This window comes from Athene cunicularia (genome assembly GCF_003259725.1).
Source record: "Athene cunicularia isolate RWA chromosome 3 unlocalized genomic scaffold, athCun1 chr3_part1, whole genome shotgun sequence".
Lineage (NCBI taxonomy): Eukaryota > Metazoa > Chordata > Aves > Strigiformes > Strigidae > Athene > Athene cunicularia.
Window position 1 is genome coordinate 3,037,247 of NW_020799097.1, and position 20,695 is coordinate 3,057,941.

General features: G+C 46.4%; 1 protein-coding gene across 1 annotated transcript in view; it reads right to left on the bottom strand.

The window, feature by feature from the left end:
• Positions 1-400: 400 nt before the first annotated feature.
• The window catches only part of XKR6 (XK related 6), a 21,999-nt gene continuing 1,704 nt past the window's right edge, over positions 401-20,695 (bottom strand). The window contains exon 2 of the mRNA XM_026846106.1: positions 401-1,832. Within this exon, the coding sequence (XP_026701907.1) occupies positions 868-1,832 (965 nt within the window). The 3' untranslated portion in view covers positions 401-867. The remainder of the gene's footprint in view (positions 1,833-20,695) is intronic.

The window sequence follows — 20,695 nt, forward strand, 5'->3', positions numbered from 1 at the left end:
GTGCGTGCAATTGTTCGAAACAAGATCAGATACTGTGTTATCATATCAATCTGGTGCAAACTGACCATTAAGCACGGCCCATTTACACGAGGAAAACGGTTACGTGGTGGGATCACGTTGACAACGTGACTCGGTCAAGGCTCACAGGAGTGGCCAAATGGTGTTATAAATGCATTGCCAAATTGAGGTACAGGCCTGATTTTGTCTTTCAGTTTTTGGAAAAAATCAAACTCCATTGGGGGTGTCTTGGCTTTGCTTTCTTATCTTTAGACATTTGGGGATTTTTTTTTCTGCTAAATCCAATAAGAGCAACAAGATTTAGTTTTTTTTTTTCCCATATATTTCTCTCTTTTTGTTTGTTGTTCTTTTTTTTATTTTATTTTTTTTTTAATTTTAAGGTTTGTATCTCAGTTGGTTGGTTGGTTGTTTTGTTGTTTTGTTTTTTTTCCTGGCATATAATCATCAAAGAGTTTTGCATGAGAAAGGTGACAGTACTTAATGAAACTCAGCACCTAAGGGCATAAGGCAGTTGTAGGTTTGTTTGTTTGTTTTTTTTATTTTTCAATCAGCACCAATCCCATAAATAATGTTCTACACTTGGTGTACGGTATAAAACTGATGTGGAGATGCCTCCTTCTCCACCTGTGAATCCTAGGTGTGGAAGTTGAAATACTGTTTCTTGTGTGTAAAAAACAAAAGAAAAGTTTTTCTTTTTGTTTTTACTTACAAAACATAGAGAATATCTTTTTTTTTTATACATACAGCAACCAGAAAGAAAGCTTATCTGAAGGTTTGTGTTTGTTTCATGATCTGTGTTTACCGTAAACAAAAATAAGGTCCCCTCTTTTACTTTTGCTTTAAGGAGCTTTAAAGTGAAGATTCGTATTGTAGCAACTCATATAAGAGAGGTCCATCTCTATACCTAATACCTACAGCTGTGGGGGTGACATATTGGAGGATGTTGATAGTTCTTCTTAACCTCCTGTCTACAAAATGAGCATCCCATGCAGGGTATCTTTTTCTTGGGATGTCAATCTTAATGAGAGGCCCCTCGGGGGGGTAGGGTCGCCCAGATGGAGTAGATGGTACCATTGCTCTCACCTGGAAAACGGGCAAGCAAGTGTCAGCTGTGAGTTCCTCCTGTTGCTCCGTGACCGCTCTGGTGGGCGTAGCCTGGGCCCCCCGGTACCCAGGGGTTTGGGGTGCCATGGGCTCAACATCGGGGGGCAAAGGAATGCCCCAGAGCAGCTCGGCGCAACAGGAGCTGGCAAAGATCTTAGCTCTTGGCCCCATGGGATGCAGCACACCATAATATAACAGCATCAAAGCTATCCCAGCAGCAAAGCTAAGAAAGACACAACACAGTGCTGGCACGGCATATGAGTCAGTAGTGTCAGGATCTCTGTAAAAATACCAAAGGAGCGTCAAGGTAGCGTTCTCCGTCAGGACTACCGTGTAATACGCAAACATTCTGTATCGAGTCCGCCCTTCCTTGACATTAAACCAGCAGAAAATGTACACAATCCCTACCACCATGTTGAAGAGGATCTCCTCCCACTTAGACATGCAGAAATCTGTCCCACCATGGATGATCCAGAAAGCCATGGCACACCAATGGACCACTACAAAGATCCCAAAGTAGAGCTGGAAGATGGAAGCAAAGAGAGCAAAAGAAATAACTCGGGATGAGATGGTGAAGAGGCGCCAGAAGAGATGGATGAGGGCCCCTCTGTAGCTCATACTCTTCTTGTCGTCCCTAGAGTCCCGAAGAAGCTTGTGATAGGAGGCTAGCACCCAAGCCAGGGACATCAGGGAGGCCACAGAGGACACACCTGCCGGAAGACACACAGATCCACTGAGTTAGACAGGAGCTTTGGTTGAAAACATCATCTGCTCACTAAATTATTGCATCTGGGGCAGGCTCAGCAGCCCAAAGGTTCAACTCATGTCAGGTTGTCCTTACAGTCTGGAGGAGAGAAATACAGAAATATCAGCGTGGGTATTGGAAACGATGCTGTAATCTGGAGTTCTCTGACACAGCACATTATGCTTATCTTCATGAGCTGCTGGATCTGTCACCCCACCCCAGCTCTTCTCTTCTCACAGGCAACAGCCTCTGTCCTTGTCCTGATTAGATCAACATTGGAGAATCTGAAATCCGGATCCCACCTAAATGCTACAGCCCAAGTATGAAGGTTACTTGCTGTAGAAACGGGTCTATCTTGGAGTGCACCATCACAAGAGCAGGCGTCTATACTCCTTCTAACTGCACGGATCTTTTTTATTCTAAAATACTTTCATACAAGCAACATCCACACTCACTTATGTGTGTTTCTGCCTTAATCAGGAATCCCCATTTGCATTTGCCTTTGGGAAAAATGGGCACTTGGTCAGTTTTTTTGTCACCCTGTGGTCCCATGGAGATGAATATATAAATGTAGGAAACATCAAGACTCATCAATACCCTCCAAACGGTCCCAAAACAAAGAATCTGATCCCTCCAGCAACTCCCCTGCCCTGTTTCCAGGATGGACTGAAGACCTATATTGGAGGTAGTTTAACTCCAGCCTGGTCTCCCTGGCTGGACCACAGATCCAAGTCACAGTCACGTCGCCAGCTCTGTCTCACTCTGCTCCAGGTGGGACCCCCTGAAGAGACCCTGGATCTGGTCCTTGCCTTGTCTGGGACTGCTGAGGGAAGCATTACCAGCATGCAGCTCTGCCCAGTGCACTCAGACCCTTGGTACTGCTCCCATCAGTGAGGGCATTGCCTGTGCTGGGATCACCCTCAGTTCCCAACTCGTCTCCCTGTACCCTGGCTTGGGCAGTCATGCCATGATATTCCAAAAGGGCCTGATCTTATTCCCCATCACAACCAACACTTAAATTAGCTCCAAGGATAAAATAGTGCCCCATCACACTTCAGGAGCTTTAAAAAATATAATACCATTGATTTTTCTCAAGGTTAAATTGAATAACTCATTGAGCAAAACATGGTAATAAAAATTAATTGAAAGATTCTTGGGAAAAGAAAAGGCTTCTTATTCCTTTGCTTCCACTGCTGCTCACTGGACAACTGCTCTGCAGGTGAGGGAGCAGATGATGGACTATGTTTGGGAAGCTCAATGATTTGGTAGCTGTAGTTCAATTGTTCCTCGGCCAAAGATTCGTCTGGGAGCATCAGCTATAAAATCTAAAGGAAAAATTATAACGGTTTCAAGCAAATCAAGCAATAACCAATACCCCTCCATCTCTGATCTGTAACGTACTGGAAGAAACCTCCAGCTCTTTTTTCCTTCTACTACTTTAAGAAAACCCAAGGAGCAGCTTGCTCAGAGTTGAAAAGCTAAAATGTCTCAAAAATCTGAATTTCTTCTCCTGTTTTCTTCTCACTTTTCCCTCTACCTACAAGGACCTGGCTCCTACAGGGATGGAAAGAAGATCTGCTGGCTCTTCAGACCTCACTCTAGAGAATTTATGTTTTTCTTTTTGAGAACCCTGCCCACAGTGCAGTGGGGGTTAGACTTCCCCCCTTCTAGCCCAGCTATGTCTGGAGGAGAGGTGATGGAGAAGGTGGCCAGGAAGGAGGGTGGACCTCCACCTCTGCTCCTCATTGAAATTCTCCCAGCCTGTAGGTCCACCAAAACTCTGCCTTTCCATCAGCTCTCAAATCTCTGAATAACTCGCCTTTGGGCTCACATGTGAACATTTCAGACTGAATTTAAAAAAAAACAACAAACCACAAACCATTAAGATAGGTGGCCTGATCAAAGAGGGAAGCTTTAGGCCACCATCTTTGCAAAAACCACAATTTTCCCCAAGTTCTAAGTCCTCAATAAGAAACACTTGCTATACTTATACTAAGACTTGGGGACTCTAATGGATGAAAACTTCTGAAAGTGAATAGCCTCAGCCCCAAACAGATGTAGATAATATTTATTTTTAACCTACCAGATGTGTTGCATTTTTGATAGACATAATAACCGCCTTGGAAGGCTAAGCAGTGTCACACAATTTTTAAGTGATGCTGTGTGTATAAGTACTGTTAGTTGCAGTATCTTCTAGCTATTCAGTTTAAAAACTTTCCACGATTAGCAGAAAAAAATTCGTAATGTGTTGACTTATTTTAGTACTGTTACACTAGAAACTTGTAAGGCATTAGATGTACCTGAGTACTCAAACTTAAGCAGAGCCAACCCACAAGAGACAGATGTGTCACACTGGCTTAAAAATGTTTCTGTTGGGTTCATTTATTCTGGAATAGAGAGAGGAATAAAATACACCAGAAACAAAACCCCAGTATACACATAAAGGCTTTTCCCGCTGTAACGTTTTCAGTGCAGAAACCTACACTAATCACAGCCTTCGCCGTAAACTCCACAGAGCTGGCTGGGAGTATGTGTGTTGAGTCACTCACATTGCGTGCTGATAGTCATCTGAACATCTCCTCGAGTCAACAGAGAGAGGCAAACACCCCCAGAAAGTGATTCACCCTGTCCTAAGATCCGTGTGTGGGACAGGGAGGGGTTGACTCATGCTCCCAAGGTGTCTGACTCCATCCCTTGACAGGGGAGTGCAGGGACATGCGAACACCAGCCGTCAGGTGGGATGAGTCCTACCCTTACAAAACAGTTCGTTGCCTCCTCGTTTGTACTAAGATCTGAGGGAGGGAACGAAGTATCTCTAGACAGTTTGACATATTCCTGCCGCTGTTTAAAGATTCACAGCTCTGTGCCGAATGTGAAGTTTGGCATCCTAGTGATGAGCAGGATCTGCACCTGAGAGTCAGGGGAGTGCGATCAGTAGGTGGGCGTCAACGGGAACCATGGAGTGATACAAAAACTTCTCCAGTACTTTTTATCGAGTTGTTACAGAAATTATTCCCTGGCTATTTCATACAGACTTAAATGACAAAGCACACCTTGGCCTTTGTCATCTTTCCCATCTCTCCCCGGTACTTCTGGTCTGTGACACCTTCATACAATGTACAACTCTCACAGACTGTGGGATAAACTGTTGCTTTGCTTTTCCACTTCTCCAGGCCTTATTTCTAAGCAAGTATAGAGATCTCTCCTGTTATAACTAAAACAAAAAAAAGTCCTGATTAAGTTGGATCACATGTGAAGTAATTTTTTATTTTGATTTTGACTATTGCACGTGGTGACTGACGCACCTTCATCTAGCACGAGTGGGTTTCAACTCCCTTCCAAGTTTGTTTGTCAAAGGGTTGGGGTTGGTTTAAAACTGAAGTAACTTCAAAAAACCCACTCCCACTCCTCCCACTCTGTGCTTCATCTTGGGAGTGCAAAATACATGCCAGGCACTGCCACATCTCTGTGGGCATTCTCAAGCCAGGGGGACATCAGGTACCATGGGGCTGGAAGCCCTGTGGCTGCATCTGTGGGATCTGTATCCCACCTGCCTGTAACAAGTCAGACTGGCATAGACTGGGGTTATCTTCAAACTCTCTGCACCGGCCTGTACAACAGCCCTTGGACTCCTCCTGTTACCTGCTAGGAAGCAATGAGTGACTCACAGGCTGTAGTCAGCACCACTGAGGAGTCAAGCCCATGTGTCTGGAATGACACATCACAAGAATTAATCCCTTGCATCCTTTTAGTAAGGTGCCCTGAAGTTCTTACAGTGAGACATCTCCTCACCTACATCTGGCACAGTGAGGTAGATCTCTATAGTGTCCCCATTGGACAGATGAAGCACTAAGATTTGAAGGATTTACCCAAGATATCACCAAAAAATCCCTGCTAGAGCAGGGAATAGATCTCCTTCACATCACAGGGCACCTTACGAAGGCATTTCAGACAGGATTCATCTCCTACTGTAGAGACTCACCTCAGAGTGTCCATGGGTAAGCAATATCTCTTAATTTACTCAACGGAGAAGTAAGGCTTAGTGAAACCATCCCAGATGGGAATCCAGCAACATTTGAGATGGTCTCGGATATTCCAGACCTCCCTGTGGAGCTGGCAGATGTGACAAACTTGCACACAGAAGACAAGAACATTTTTCAGCTGGGAGCTGGAGCGAGGCAGGGTACTCAGCACATCTCAAATGACACCAGGCAAAAGTCAAACAAATTGTTTCCTTTGTCATTACGGGCAGTGGAGCCAGATCTGTATGAAGGTTGTTTTTCAGTCCCTGTGGCTTTATTTCCTATGTGTCCACTGAACAGAAGGGATGCTTGGACACCCCCATCATGTGGAGACACCTCCATCGGAGACACCTTTGTTTAGGTGTCTGAATCTGGAGCTGAACTCACTCAACACCTTGAACTGCCTTGATGCTGATTTGTCGCCTTAGTAATTTTACCTTTCTCAGGGGGAGTTAATGAACAGTCCTCAGAGATAAACACACGTGGCACGGAGACTAAGCAACAGCAAACGGTGAAGAGAAATGAGAGAGCAGTGGGAAATAAGGCGGCTGTATAAAAGGCTGAACTTCCTGAGAAGAGTGTCGGACCAAGGAGTAGAGCTATTGCTTGGGATCGTGAAAACATGAGTGGACTGGAGTACAATGCAGGTAATGATCTGATACCAGGGGAGAGGAGCATGAACCACTCCCAGTTCAAGGGAAGTTCCTGGAGCCTTTCTGAAGCTCACAGGGACAGGTTGGATTTCAGCCTGTTTCAGTTTGCGTCCTCTAGTTCCTGCTGATGGCCCAGAAAAAGAAAAGGCCATGTCAGAAATGTAATGAGGGCCTTTGAAAAATCCACATCCACAAGAGAGACTCAAAACAACGACTCCCCTTAAATTGCCATTGCTGTTTTTAAAGCCCATCTACGTGCAGAAATAAAAACAGCACATGGAAGCCATCCCAGTCTATCTGGCTTATTCATGCTATGCAATTACACATGGTTTTACAACTCGTCTAATAAAAGCTGTAGACAAATCACACGCACACACACACAAATGAATATTTCAAGTGAACAATATATCCATTTTTCCCTCACTCGCAGTGTTGTTTGTACAGTTTTCATCAAGAATCCAGCTGCAGGTTATTGGCTCTAAGTAATGTGAATGCACTTACTGTAGCGTATTCCCTAAGTGTTCACTGCAGTGCCTGTCCCTTTAAAGCTGAAAACGATGCCTAAATGGTGCTCTGTTTCTTTTTTTTTTTTTTTTTTTTTTTTTTTTGACTCTACTAAAACAAGATGGGAAGATACCAACATTTCTCCTGGGTGAGCCGGACAGCAAATATGTGGTGAGACATGAAACCCTCCATCAACCCCTGCGTGAAGGCAATGGTTGCTTAATGCCAAGTGCCACATCTCGCTTCCTCCCCATCGCTCGCTGCCTGCTCAGGCCTCTGTGCTGTGAACCCTGTTATCGTGTTTTCCCCTTTGGGTGGCACGTTCCTCCCTGAAGCTCAGTATGAATCAAGGAACAGGTTTTCATTTTGATGCACACAGAGTGAAAATGCATTTATATCCAAAACGGATCGAGGCAGATTCTGCTTTTGTAACAACGCTGCCTGAAAGTCTCTCCCCCTTACTTTTAAATCTGTTTTTATTTATTTGCACCAAAGTAAAAGGGGTCAGAATCAGACTCCCAGGTCTGATTTTAATTTGTTCCTGCTGGAGTTTGATGCTTGATCTTTCTTTTTTCTTTCCTTTCAGAGGAGGGAATGACTTTTGTCTTCTTTCCTTCATTTTCCCTCTTTGTTGTTCACTTTGATCATAGAAAAATATGGACCATTACCAGTATATAAATAATGAAGGGCTGCATAGACCATTTTGCCATTAGTTGTCCTCACAGAATTTCAGGACACTTTCTTAAGCAGTTTCTCCTGTGTGCCACCAGTCCATTATGGCAGATGAGCACTGTTCCACTTATGGTGAACATCACTCCTAAGTCTGACCCAGGAATGTCCCTCCTCTTCTATGGGACACTTCTGTACTCTACTCAGAGCTGGAGTGACCAGGGATGAAAAACCAGAGCCTTACACTGGGAAGGGATGTTACATTGGTGTCCTGTCCTTCTCTCATGAAAAATGTTGTGGTTTAATTGGGAAAGGAGCGAGTTTCAAACCCTCGGCATCTGCTCCCTTGCTAGGGAGATCTTCTGAGCCCTGCCTCCAAGGAGCATGCACAGCCCCATTCTCTGCAGGACCCGACACCCACAGGACACAGCCTCACCAGTCCGTAAGAAATGGAAAAACTACTGGTGACTGGGAAAGGCAGAAAGCAAAGGTAAGTAACTCAGTTCAGGAACCAGTCTCCAAGTAGATCTGGACAACACAAAGAGGGTCTTCTACCATTCAGTCCCACTGGGACTTGTCAGGACCTGAGGCTTGCTTTGAGTTTCTATACAGGACAGTCCATGTCCAAGCTAGCACTAGAAAGGCTCTTCCACGTTAGACCAGAGGAACAGCCATGTTCCCAAACCTTTTACTGTGAGATTGCAAAAGTCCATCGCAAGGCAACTTCAGACCTGCTTGCTCTCCCACCCCTTGGAAGTTAAAGGCTGGCTCATGTCCTGAAATGTGAATGCGTCCTAAACCCCTTTCTTTTTGCTAAATGAAGATGTCCTCACTGACCCTAGAAACATTGGATCTCTTTTTAGTTTCCCCCCAGCCTTCGCCTGAGCACTGCCTGGAGGAACTGAGGTCCACAGGTTCACTACGGATTGTATTTCAAAAGGACTTGCTTTTTTCCCCTTTCATCCTGCTGCCTTTCAGTTCTCCCGAATGCCCCTTTCTCTCTGCTGCTAGAAGAGGTGACTGGCCACATTCGTCTGATCTGTGCTCTCATTATCTTGGCTGCTTCTGTCACGTCTCCTCCTATTCATCTCCTCTGTGAACTCGGGAGCTGCCAAACCGACTCAGGCCCTGGGGCCATCTAGTCTGGTGTCTTCTCCTGGATGCAAGCCAGCGACTGATCCTTCTGCAGGAGGCACAAGCACCCCAGGCCAAGCAGAAATGGGATAATCTGCCCTCTGTTTTGGATTGTCCTTGAATAACCTCAGAGAAGTGACAAATCTCCTGTTGAAAATGTTGGCTATCACCCACCACATAAGGACTGGCAAAGCTTCCCTCCTGTTTTAAAACACTCTTAATGAAGACCTTCCTTGCATCATGCACGTGCGTCAGTGTTTATCCCACCCAAGGGGAGCTGTCCAAGGCATGGGATGAGCCGTCCTCTGGAAATGCCTCTCTGTCTCTCCGTTGACTCTACCTGAAGCGTGGATGATCAAACTGCAATGACCAAACAAGAAATGGGTAAGATGGATCTTTAGGAGCGGTGGTTTTGTATCCACCAACTCCCCACAAGAGCTCAGAGGGGAGCCCTGAGTCTCAGCAAGGTGAGGAGAGCAGAAAGGAGAGTTGGGGAAACCTGCTCTTGGCTTCAAGATAATCAGCTCTTGCAGAGCAGAAGTCGACAGGCCCAATATAAGGTGGACAAATTCAAGTGACGCAACAAAATACTCTATACCACCGAAAGCCAAGCAGGCAAAACACCCCCCCAGCACCCTCGTGATGAGAGAAGGGTGCTGTGATCAGTCAGAGGACATATTCAAGCTGCATTTCCTTGAACAGCCAGACAGAGTTATCACCATCCTCAAGACAGGGGTAACAGAAAGACAATATCCCTCTGCTACATCGGTGAGAAAGCGGCTGATCTCAACAGCTGTGATCTATGAACACAGTCCTCATAGGCATGTAACTCCGCTATTTGCTTTCCATAATAGCCTTGCTCCTTTCCTAGGATGCTGACCACAGGTATCTCAGTTTTTACCTCTTTATGTCAGCAAAAATGCCACTGTCATCCACGCCATAGCTAAAACATTTCTGGCAGCACCTCGCTGAAATCTCAATCCTTATATATGCACAGATCTTCAAACAAGCCGCATCTCCTTTAGCTAACTCAGATCTTTGATCTTGTATAATGGCTCACCACCAGATAATGGCTCATAAAACAACAGTAGAGAGGGGAAAGGCATACGGGAACCCAGGCCTTGAGAGAACCTGGGTCACTGTGGTGACATCTAAACTAGCAAACAAAAACCAGAGCCAGGACTATGTGTTGACCCTGAGCCCAGTTGGCAGAGTCTGCCATGTCCTTACTATTAAACTCTCTCAGTAGCTGTACCCAATCTGCCTTCTGGGAATCATTCCTGGGCTATGTGAACTCATTTTCTCACGCCTGGGAAAGCTCTGGGGAAGGGCTAACTGGCCAGAACTGTACCAGAGACCATGTTAACAGAATCACTTGAGTGCCAGTGCCTGGGCTCCAGCACTGCTTTCATTACAGGTACAGACATAATCTGTGCACAGTCCTCTGCCTACCACAAACATGGTCATATAATCCCCCTCATCACTTTAAAAATAATGTGGGAGACCTGTGGTTCCACCCCTGGACATGGAGCCTCTCTTATTATCAGGTTTTTCCAGACTGGGCTTTGTGATAAGAGTAAATCAGCCCAGGTGGCTGCTGCGTCCAGACAGCTCTGGGGAGCCCAGGCATGGCAGCTAGAGCTTAGATAAGGGGTAACACAGACATGTGGACAGCTTTACACCAGCAAAGTGTTATTTTGGCAGTATAGGTTAATCCTTCTAGGAATCTGGTCTCAGCTGTGCTCTCAAATTTAGGTCTGAGGAAAATGCCGGTGTGACTCTATTGCTACAGCCGGATGGGCAAACTGTGCTTTGTGCCCTCTCTGAAGGGGCATCCAGTCACCAGAGTCTCTGATGGGACTCTAATGGTGGAGTTAAAGGAAAATAACTTCAGAATCACGCTTTTCAGGGGGAACAATGCATGGTAAGTACGTAAGACCACTCAGGAATCTGGGGTGAATTTGGTAAATAGTTTCAGTCCTGAAGAAGATGGAGGCAGTCATGGAGTAGAGGAGAGACACACAACAAGGCTAATCTTGCCTTTGGAGTCCCTTTGATGTGACATTAATTATTATGACATTAGTTATGACAGGAAGCTGTTTATTTTGAAATGGCTCTTCCATTTTGAAACTTCCCCTTAAATGTTAAGAAAATGTAAAGGAAATAATTCACCGTCCCTCTCTCACCAAAAGCAGATAGTCACACTTCAGTGGATGCTATTTTGAGGGTGTTAATATAGAATCGTTCTTCCCTTTGTGTTGGCTAGTAAACAAGAAATCTCATTAATCTTACTGATGGTGGCTTTTGATGTCGGTGTGGGGCTACGTTTGATGGTGTTTCCAATCAGAATAGCTGCTATCACTTAAATTGGTGTTCACGTAGCCCAGTAACCTACACCCCGAGCAGTGAGGACTCAGGCTATCTTACACAAGTGCTAATATCTCTCCAGGATCATCCCACCATGCCCTCCTGCATCCTTCCCCTGTGCATCTTCCAAAGGACATGACAAGTCTCACGTGGGCAGGGCTGCACTGAGGTCCATAGAGATGCTCAGAACCAACCAACTATGTGCATCTCTGTCTTCTAATGCCACTCATATAGGAAGGAGAGATGGTCTGGTCTGAGCCTGGCCTAAATTCATACAGGTACCAATCACCTGGGCTAATTCTGCAGCAGAAATGTTCTGGGAGAGCAGCAGCCAGGATTTTCTGGGCACTGTATAGGTTGTTTGGAAATAGAGCATGAGAACTCCTATACGTGTTTATTTTTGTCAAAAACTGTATGAATTGCCACTCCGTTCAGGGCAAGATACCCTCTGCACAGTCATCACTATAATTGTAAAGACTTTGGTTAAATTCCTGTTAATCTGAATGCCTTTAACCTCTCTCTTGGAATCACACTGAAAAAGAACCCCACCTGAATCCCCCAAAGTGAACAGCCACAGACAAGAGGATTTGAAGCTCCTCAAGAGATCCCAAGAGATTTCATTTGAAATGCTCCATCAGGATGTCCTGAAAACACCTCCAGCAAGGACAGGATTTAAATCTATGCGTGCAGAGAAAAATCCCGATTTGTAGGCAATGTTACAGGGCAGTAGAGTCTATCACAGAAACCTGGTTCAACCTGAAAGAAATGCGCCCATCAGAAAAATGTACAAGTCACCCCTACAGACTTCCAGTGCTTTTTCTTGGTGCATTTCCCGGTTCATCTTGCGCTCCTTTGCTTCTGACCCCGGTTCAGAAATCAGAGTAGCCTAAGCAGAGTCCTGTATCTACATCAGAATGGCCCAGAGGCATCCAAATCTTACCAGACACCTGAGATGGGAAAAAAAACTCAACCTAAGCTACCTTTATAGTTAATATGGAGAGCTAAGCACCACCATTAGCACGGATCTCTAGAGTTAAGACACCCAAGTATGACTATGCTGGTGTTGTAGCCTCTTGGTTAGATGTGCAGTGTTGTGTGGTTGTTGATTGTTGAGATCCAGGTTTCTTCCCTCTGCTATTTAAAACAGTCTTTCCCAGAATAGCAGGAGAAAAAAACCCTGTGATTAACTGAGAAGAATAAGATGGTAAAAGCCATGATGAGTTACTCCTGGAGTAAAAATCATATTGCACATTCGACAGCTGTTTCTTTGTGAAGGACACTTTAGACACAACCTTTAGTGTCCAGTTTGCTCAGATTCTTGAGTATATTGAATCTCTTCACAGATTCTAGCAGAGTCACTCCCAGTTTACACTCCGCAAAGATCAGAACGAGCCTCCTATACCAGGATTTTTCAGGCCTAATGTTATTTGAACTCTACTGCTACTTTTAGAAGAGAAACACACCTTGTGATACTACTAGAATGCACTGAAATGGGGAAAAAAACCTTTTCTAAGGAAAATAACACATGGCTTGATTTAGAATAAAATCTCTCCTCACCCATTTCTGTGTTCTGAGCAGGGATAGTTGGCATGAAAGATCACAAGTCCGCAAACACGTACAACATACTTGCATTTTAACATCGTACATTTGATATTTATTACAGCATCTTTATCCTGGCATTCTTTTTCAATTCAGATGAGAACCGCAGCCATTGGGAAGAATTTAAATCTGCCTAGCACAAGTTGAAAGGATGTTGTAATCTTGCAAGTGGGACTAAAATACTCCCCAAAAAATAGGGGAGCACATCAGCACTGTCAAGGAAAGCCCTAGGAGTTTTGCTGTCTGCTTCCAAAAGTAACCATGAGAATATCTTTTCCCTAGCACAGGTCTGGGGCAGTCGGTTTTTGAACCTGGGACCCCGTGCCTGGAGATCGGTAACTGAGGAAAGCCTAGTTCTGTTGACTGCTACATCCATGTCATTGTTCTGTCTCAGCCTCCAAAACAGGGTGGCTCAATCCAGGCTGTTTGTTGGGAATTGTTCTTGGCCTGTGCTAACACCTGAGCCAAGCCTGGGAATTGTTTGGGCTGGTGCTAACTGCCATGAGCTAAAAATGTGCCAAGGACTGTGCTGATAATTGAACCACATGGATGGCTGAGATCTGGTGGCTGTGCTCATGTTCTGATGTGTTTCAGTTTATCAGCATAGATGAAAGCCAACAGACTCTTCACCACATTGGGGAAGGAACATCTTCTGCCGGGGCTTAGTGAAGGAACTTCCTGCTATAAATACAGCTCCCATGGCCAGTTCCTTGGAGATGAGGCAACATCAAGGCAACGTTTCAGACAGTCTGTGACAGTACCAAACACGGATCCTGCGACCCACCTCTGGTTAATGGTCTGGCCTGAACATAGAAAGTTTGCAGGCCATTAGAGAAGTAACTTCATCCCAGTTCTGGAAATGCTTTTGCCCCGATGGGGAAGAGGAAGAAAACTCAACTTGGTTCACACTCCCTGGCCAAGGTAAGAGGTCTTCATTCAGTGTGTTTAGAGGGGATGCGCTAGCAGTGCACGCTTTGCTAACCTTAAGGTTTATAGATCTTTGTTACTGTGTAAGGTGCCATTGGTGGAATTGTCTTAGCGCCAATTGCAGGTGAGGGGACTGGTGTCCTGAAAAGGAGCATCTTTCAGCACTTCTGGAGAGTATACAGGGCTGACATCATTAAAGTGAGACTGGCAGAGCATTTCTGTGAGGGGGAGTGACAAAGTGACAAAACCGGATGTGGTGCAGCTGGTGCTGTCTCACAGTGGGGTAGCTGAAGGCACTAGAGACACTGTTTTCCAAGGATAACAGCAGGAACCTGTTTATTCCTCTCCTCTTCCCATGCTTTGTACACTCTGCAAAGGTCTAAGTGATGTGCAGCAGGCCAGAACTCAGTGACACGCCAGCATCCACCCGTTAAAGTCACGCTCACGTTGGCTCGTTTCTCCTGGGTCTTTCTGCCTTCTCAGAAGTTCATGTGTGTACAAGATGGAGTTGAGACTGCCTCTTCCGCAGATTAATGAACACCGCCTTCCCCAAGGGCAGGCTGAGATCAACACATGCATCCATTCCTCTACTGCAAACATCTGTTTGCACCTTAGGGCATATCAGGTATGGGCTGTAAAGGGGGAATGGCCACGCCTGGTGCACATCTCCCATCAGCGACCGTCCGTGTGAAGACGTGAATGTACTGAGGGCACTGAGAGCATGAGGCTGGTCAAATGCCACTGAGGACAAAAGTCATTTCAGGAGGTTTCTAATGACACAGTAAATCTGCTGCACCCCCAGACTCGGGACTCTCACCCCAAGCTAATCACATAAATCAATGTACAGTTTCTGAAACAAGAAAGTTCTTCCCTTCAGTACTCAGCAATTTTGAGCCAGTTGCATCAACCTGAACTGTTCCATCTACATTAGGAGCAGAAGCACAGAGAAGTCCCTGCCCAGCACCTGCCTAGCATCTTCCCCATTTTTTTTGCACATCTCAGAGGCTGTGTGCTCTCTGCTCATCCATGCTCTCCTAGACGCCTGACATGAACCCCAGAGCTCCACACTAGAGCAATCTGAAGACAAAAAGAGTTGAATTCCCAGGCATTTTACTTGCCAATGGGACGGCAGTATGAAGCCACCTTCTCCTATGCTCTAATCACAAATCTGCTGCGACAGGTATGTCTCCAAGAAAGTCTGTAGCATAAAATTACCTGAAAAAGCCTTATTTTCCTGCCTGGAATCTGCTTGGCATGAATTTGCTCCCCAGGAGCCTGCAGCCTAGAGATTCTCCCCAAGACCTTTGGCTACTCAAACCTCTTTCCACTGTGCCTCAGTTTCCCAGCTGGCCTGCAGCTCTTAGGAGCAGCATGTGCTGATGCTTGTGTAGTGCTCTGATGATGTAACCCCCTTCCAGTGATTACCACAGTCTTACAAAGCCTAAAATTGGCAGCACTGGCTACCTGCCAGCGCTGTCCTGTGAATGGTGACTCATCTTTATTGGCTGTGGCATGTCATACGTGTGATGGTGGCACGTGGTATGGAACAGAAGGGCTTTTATCAGCACTCCAAAATAACAGAACGGGAGCTATGGCAAGGTGGTGGACAGAGAAGCTGCAGGTGAGGACGGGCTAAGGGCTGACGTCTCTCTTTGGGCTTGCTCCAAAGCCCATTGGATTTAAAAAAAAAAAATAAATGCTGTCACCGTCTTCAAAGGCTCCTGGACCCAGTCCTTCCCCACCGCGCTGGGACAATACGGCCGATGATAGGGCAAGCTTTCCCCGTGCTGCTCACTGCCAGCATGCCTCGGGCTTGGCCTGCTCTCAGCATGCCAGAGCAAGACGTCCTCAGTGCCTACTGCCAACTGTGGAGATGGCTTTTTGATGCTGCTGGGAATTGGCCCGGGACCAGCGACTCATTTCAAGCAGGGCACCAAATTGCTATCTGTCATCCGGCTTTGGTGAGAAGGAGGGGAAGGCAGGAACAGAGCCATATGCCCCACTCTGGCAAAGCACTTCAGTCATATGAGTGGCCTCCCAGGCGAGCTGCTTATGTGTTTGGAGCTATCTGGGCATTTTGTGAGGTGCCTCCTTGGTCTGCTGATGAACATTTAAAGGGAAACTGTGGTTGAAGCAGGACAAACTTTCAAATGCAAATTTCCCCAGTTCCTCCCTGCCAAGCTCCTTCAGCAAGTGCACAACTGGTGGGGACCTTTGCCCACACGGCAATGAGCTTTTCTGCTCATGCCCCTTCTGTCACAGGGAGCCAGGTCTGGGTGATGGATGTCTCCCATTGCTTTTACCCCCCAAGGAATGGCATGAGAGAGAGAAAGAAAGAATATGCCTTCAACCCCACGGACAAAGTTTTAGCATCGTTTTTTTCTTTATGATCTGTCTCACAGCCCAAGCCAAAGCCCAGAGTGTGACTCTAGTAGACCTTATGGCCACCCCATCTCCTGTTGCTGAGGTCTCTATGAGGCAAAGACTTTTTTTAGGCATACGTTGCAGTTATCTTGCTGGTTCTTAGGAAAAAAGAAAGGATGAGTTCTGCTTCTGGAGGAACAGAACTTAGCTTGGGTCTGCATTAATGTCTTACCCATCTCTAAGACAGTCTGTAGATGAGATGTCAGTCTTTTTTTTGTACTGAGCCCTGTGGAATCTGCTACCTGTGTAGAAAGGGTGAACCACAGCTTATTTATGATGGGTAACTCTGCATACAGGACTCTGCACAAATGGGGACAATTTTGTGTAGTGAAGCCACAGAGATTTGAATCAGGGCTTTTGGATTCATGTTTGTGCACTGTTGGGATGTACATACTTAGTTACACCCAAACTGAAAGTGACCCGTGGGAAACAGGCAGCAACACCTCACAGCAAGCACCTACATATGCTTTTCCACCCAGCATGGCATCTCCCACCCATAGCCTTCTGTGGCTTCATCTCTACTAAGAATTATTTGCAGGGATCTCCAGCCTGGTGGCCAGTAGGCACGCTCTGGCCCCATACATATCCCATCTCCTGGCATCCGAAGGTGGCCACGTCCAGCTGCCCTGCGGGGAATGGTGCCTGGTTTGTGTTTACTCCCAAGGCCTCCTTGGGGATTGTTTGGCTCAGAGTTAGCTGGTCCAAGGCAAAACCACGTCAGGCCCATGCTAACAGGGCAACAGTGGTGATGATGAATGTCCGCTGCTGGTGCCATTTCTGCTCAGCTCTCCGATGGATGTACCTGCTTGGCTTGTACCTCCTCGATCCATGAAGGATCCTGCAATAACTGCTAGTGCTCCTTCAAGGTTAGTAGTCCTACTTGTAGGATGAGCTTCCAAATCTAATGAGTATCGTCTCCATTTTCAGCGGAGACATGGGAATTTTAGACTCTTTAGTTACTATCAGGCCAGTTCAGGCCAGTGTTGCTCACATTTGTGAATCACACCCTTGGGTGACTAAAGGCTGAAGGCTTTCTTTCTAAGTTGGGGGATTCAGCTAAGAATCTTACTTTTCATTTTGGGTCCTGAGTAGGACAGGGACTGAATAAGAAACAATCCATTCATGTGTCGTCCCTTAGATATGATCCTGGTTTCAGATCCATTCAGATTCCTCAACAAGTCGTGATGCCTTCAGATATTTCCTGTCCTATGAACATATCTAATAGGACATTTCAGACAGTATGTAGTTCACAGCATATCCATTATTCACAGCATATTATTGGTTAACTATTGGCCTGGCATTGGGGGGAAATTAACGGAGAAATTTATCTCCGCATTGGACTTAATTCATTATCATCCACACAGGAATCCTCTCACTCAGGTGCAGGAGGGTTTAACTTGAGCTTGGCTCATTCTGAACTCACTCAGCTCAACGGGGAATGCCTTCTCTGGGCAGTGAGGACAATGGCTAATCCACCAACGTTGCTTGTCCTTCAATACCCTGCAAAGACCAGTTAAGTCTTCTAAACTAAGTGACAGAAAAGCATCTTAGTGTGCCCCTGCAAAAAGGGACAAGCCCTGATCATAAAGGGCCCCCAGACATGGTACAGAAGGAGTGAGGACATGACAAAATATCAGACTTTGCTTTGGGAGGGACAAGAAGATTTGCACACTCCACCAAGAACACTCTACAGCAAACATATATTTGCAGCTGAGATGTCTAAAATCCCTTTTAGGCCTGTTTAAAAGAGCAACACCCCCAGAAAAACTGAAGCTGGCGTTGCTTTTTCTCAAATATACAAGCAGCTTCAGACTACTTACTGGGGGCTTGCAGACACCTCTCAAAATCCCAGAGATTTCAACAGTACTTTGCAAAATGAAGGCTTATGCTGCAAATCTCTTTCAGATCAACAGCAGGGTTATAGAGGAGACGGGCAGACCATTGGTGGATAGACAGTCCTTTTTGTGGGGAGAAACCCTGCTCTGGAAACTGCAGCCTCGTGCAGGCACATTCCCAGCAAAAGCTTTGCGTAAAGAACTGGTGACATGAGTGGAAGGGCGTTAGAGATTCGGCTAAATCTCATTAAGCCTTAAAGTAGCCACATGAAAAAAAATTAAGTAAAAGGAAATCTCTTTAAGAAGAGATTTATGCTGAAAAACTGGAATCCCTCTCACCTCACTGACTGCCTAGAAGTTGGGTGTCTCCCTTAAGCTGGTTATCTGTGCTCCTTTCCATTCAGTGCAGAGGAACAGGCACTTCTGCAGGTTTAAGGATGGTTTATTCCGCAAGGACTGAGGTGGATTATCTGCTAGAAGTGATTATGAAATTAAGATCTGGGTCGCTGGCCCTTTTTTCTTAATATTATGTTTCCCCCTGCAAATGTTATTTAAATCAGGGGAAGTCTTCTGGCCAGTGCTGTCCAGCAATCTGAGAGAGATGGGCACCCTTTCATCCCATCCGCTCCTAAATCTTGAGACAGTTAAGGCGAGTGAGGGACAGCAGTTCATCCTCTACAGAGTCCCATCACCTTCTTTTGCCTAACCCTAAGGGTAGGTCTAAATGCATCACCAAGCTTCTGTGTAGATTCCCTGGAGAAAGTTGCTGCTGGAGGGTGAGCATCTCATCTCACCTCCTTTAGCCACTTCGGATCCATGTTTTGGAGGCATCCTTCCAACCTCACCTTCCGTTGACTCTGTTTTGGACCCACACAGCTGTGGCTGTAGCAGATCAATGGCTCACTAAGGGCCCGTACCAACATCAGCTCCTTCCACGTGCACATTCGGGAACTGATGTTGACTCGTTTGTCCCAGCAGCCGCAGCACAAAGCGCCCCAGCTCAGGCTCTCAGCATGCACCTTCCAGGTCAGATCTGATCGTCTGATGGAGTACGCCAAGTTCTTGCCTCTCTCTGTGCTATTTTCTGCTCTTCCCGAGTCATCAGGCAACGGCAGCTAAGCTGGGATCTGGTCTGCCTTGTGCTAGGGAAATGATGAAGGAACAAATCCTGACCTTCATGAAATCCCCGGGGTGTTGTCCCAAGCTTTACTGAGGCTGGGACTTGACCTCAAATTCCAGCTCCAGCACTTGTGCTGCTGGTGGTGCCAGATGATGCAGGAGATGATCCCTCTTGGGTCAGCAGGGGCCCATTAGTGAAACAGGTCTGGGTTTGAGTGCTGAAGGAGCCATAAAATACAGGTTCCACCCAAAGCTTTCAAACAGGTCCCTCTCAGGGGAAAATGGTTCTTGCAAGGTATTCTGAGGCTTTTCTTTCTTCTGCCCACCCAATAGATATGGAAACCTGGAAATTAAGCGTTAACCCGATTGCATCCCTTTCTACTAGTCCGAGCAGTACCCCCTGCTCACTGCAGCTACAACGGGCAAGATCAGCTCCTTCTATCACCATGCTCCTAAACAACTCTGGAGTTTGAGTAAACAAACAAACTCTGGGTTTGAGTAAAGACTTCCAAGTGTATTTATTATTCTTACCTCAACACCTATCTTAACATGGGGACTAGGAGAAAAAAAAACAAAACTTCCTAATAGTCATTCCAGTAACTCCCTTCCTAAAACTCCTTAAACAGAAGAAGGAGACCTTCTTCTGACCCATTTGGAGAAGCCTGGAGCCTGGATTGGCTTCCTGCACTGGGCTTAGCATTGCAGTCTTAGGTGCAGGGAGGACTGGGGCTTGGAGGAGGGATGTATGCCATATAACATGGTAAACTGACCTTGTTCTAGCACTAAATGAGTCCATAAGAGACTGTGTGAACCCTATGGAAATAGCTGGAGTCTGGGCATGTTAGCACGGGCTGTACCCGGGTTTATAAGCCCTGCTGTGGGCCGTTTCGCCAGCGTGCATCCCTCAGTGTCGCAGCTGGTCCTGTCCCTGTTTAGAGGCAGAGCTGGCCTCTTCTGTGACGAGCCACGCTCACACAGACATGATGAGCCAGGAGACACTTGATCTGATTTTTAAACACACTGCCTTCCTAACAATATCCATCTTCCTTTGGTTTCTGCCTGCTTTAAGGGAAACCTTCGATGCTCCCTTTCATAACGGCTCTTCTCAGCATTTAATTTCCTTTTACATAATTACACACTGGCCGGGAGGAAGACAGAGGCATGGAGAAGCTCTAGGAAACCTTGCACCTGAGTCAGGAGAGCCGAGCAAGCTCTGCTGCTCGTATCCATCAGCAGCACCCGCTGCTCAGCACGCAGCCCCGAGATGTGCGACCGCATCTCCGGCAGAGGCAGAGGGGGGGAGGCAGGGAGAAGGTGCACTGGGGGACCCTGAGAGCTTGGCTGCTGGAGCGTGGCAGGCAAAGAGCCCTCCAGGGCTTGGGGAGGCAGGCGGGGACGTGCGCTGCCTTGGAAGAGATCGCAGCCTGCTCGTTGTGGTGGAGGGACGGAGGAACTGCATAGCTGAAGAAGGGAGGGGGGTGGAAAATGATGCAGCTTGTTCAGTGGATTAGGCAGCCATGCCTGGAAGTGGTAAACTGAAAAAGCCACAGATTTGAAAGCCTGGGGGGGGGGGGG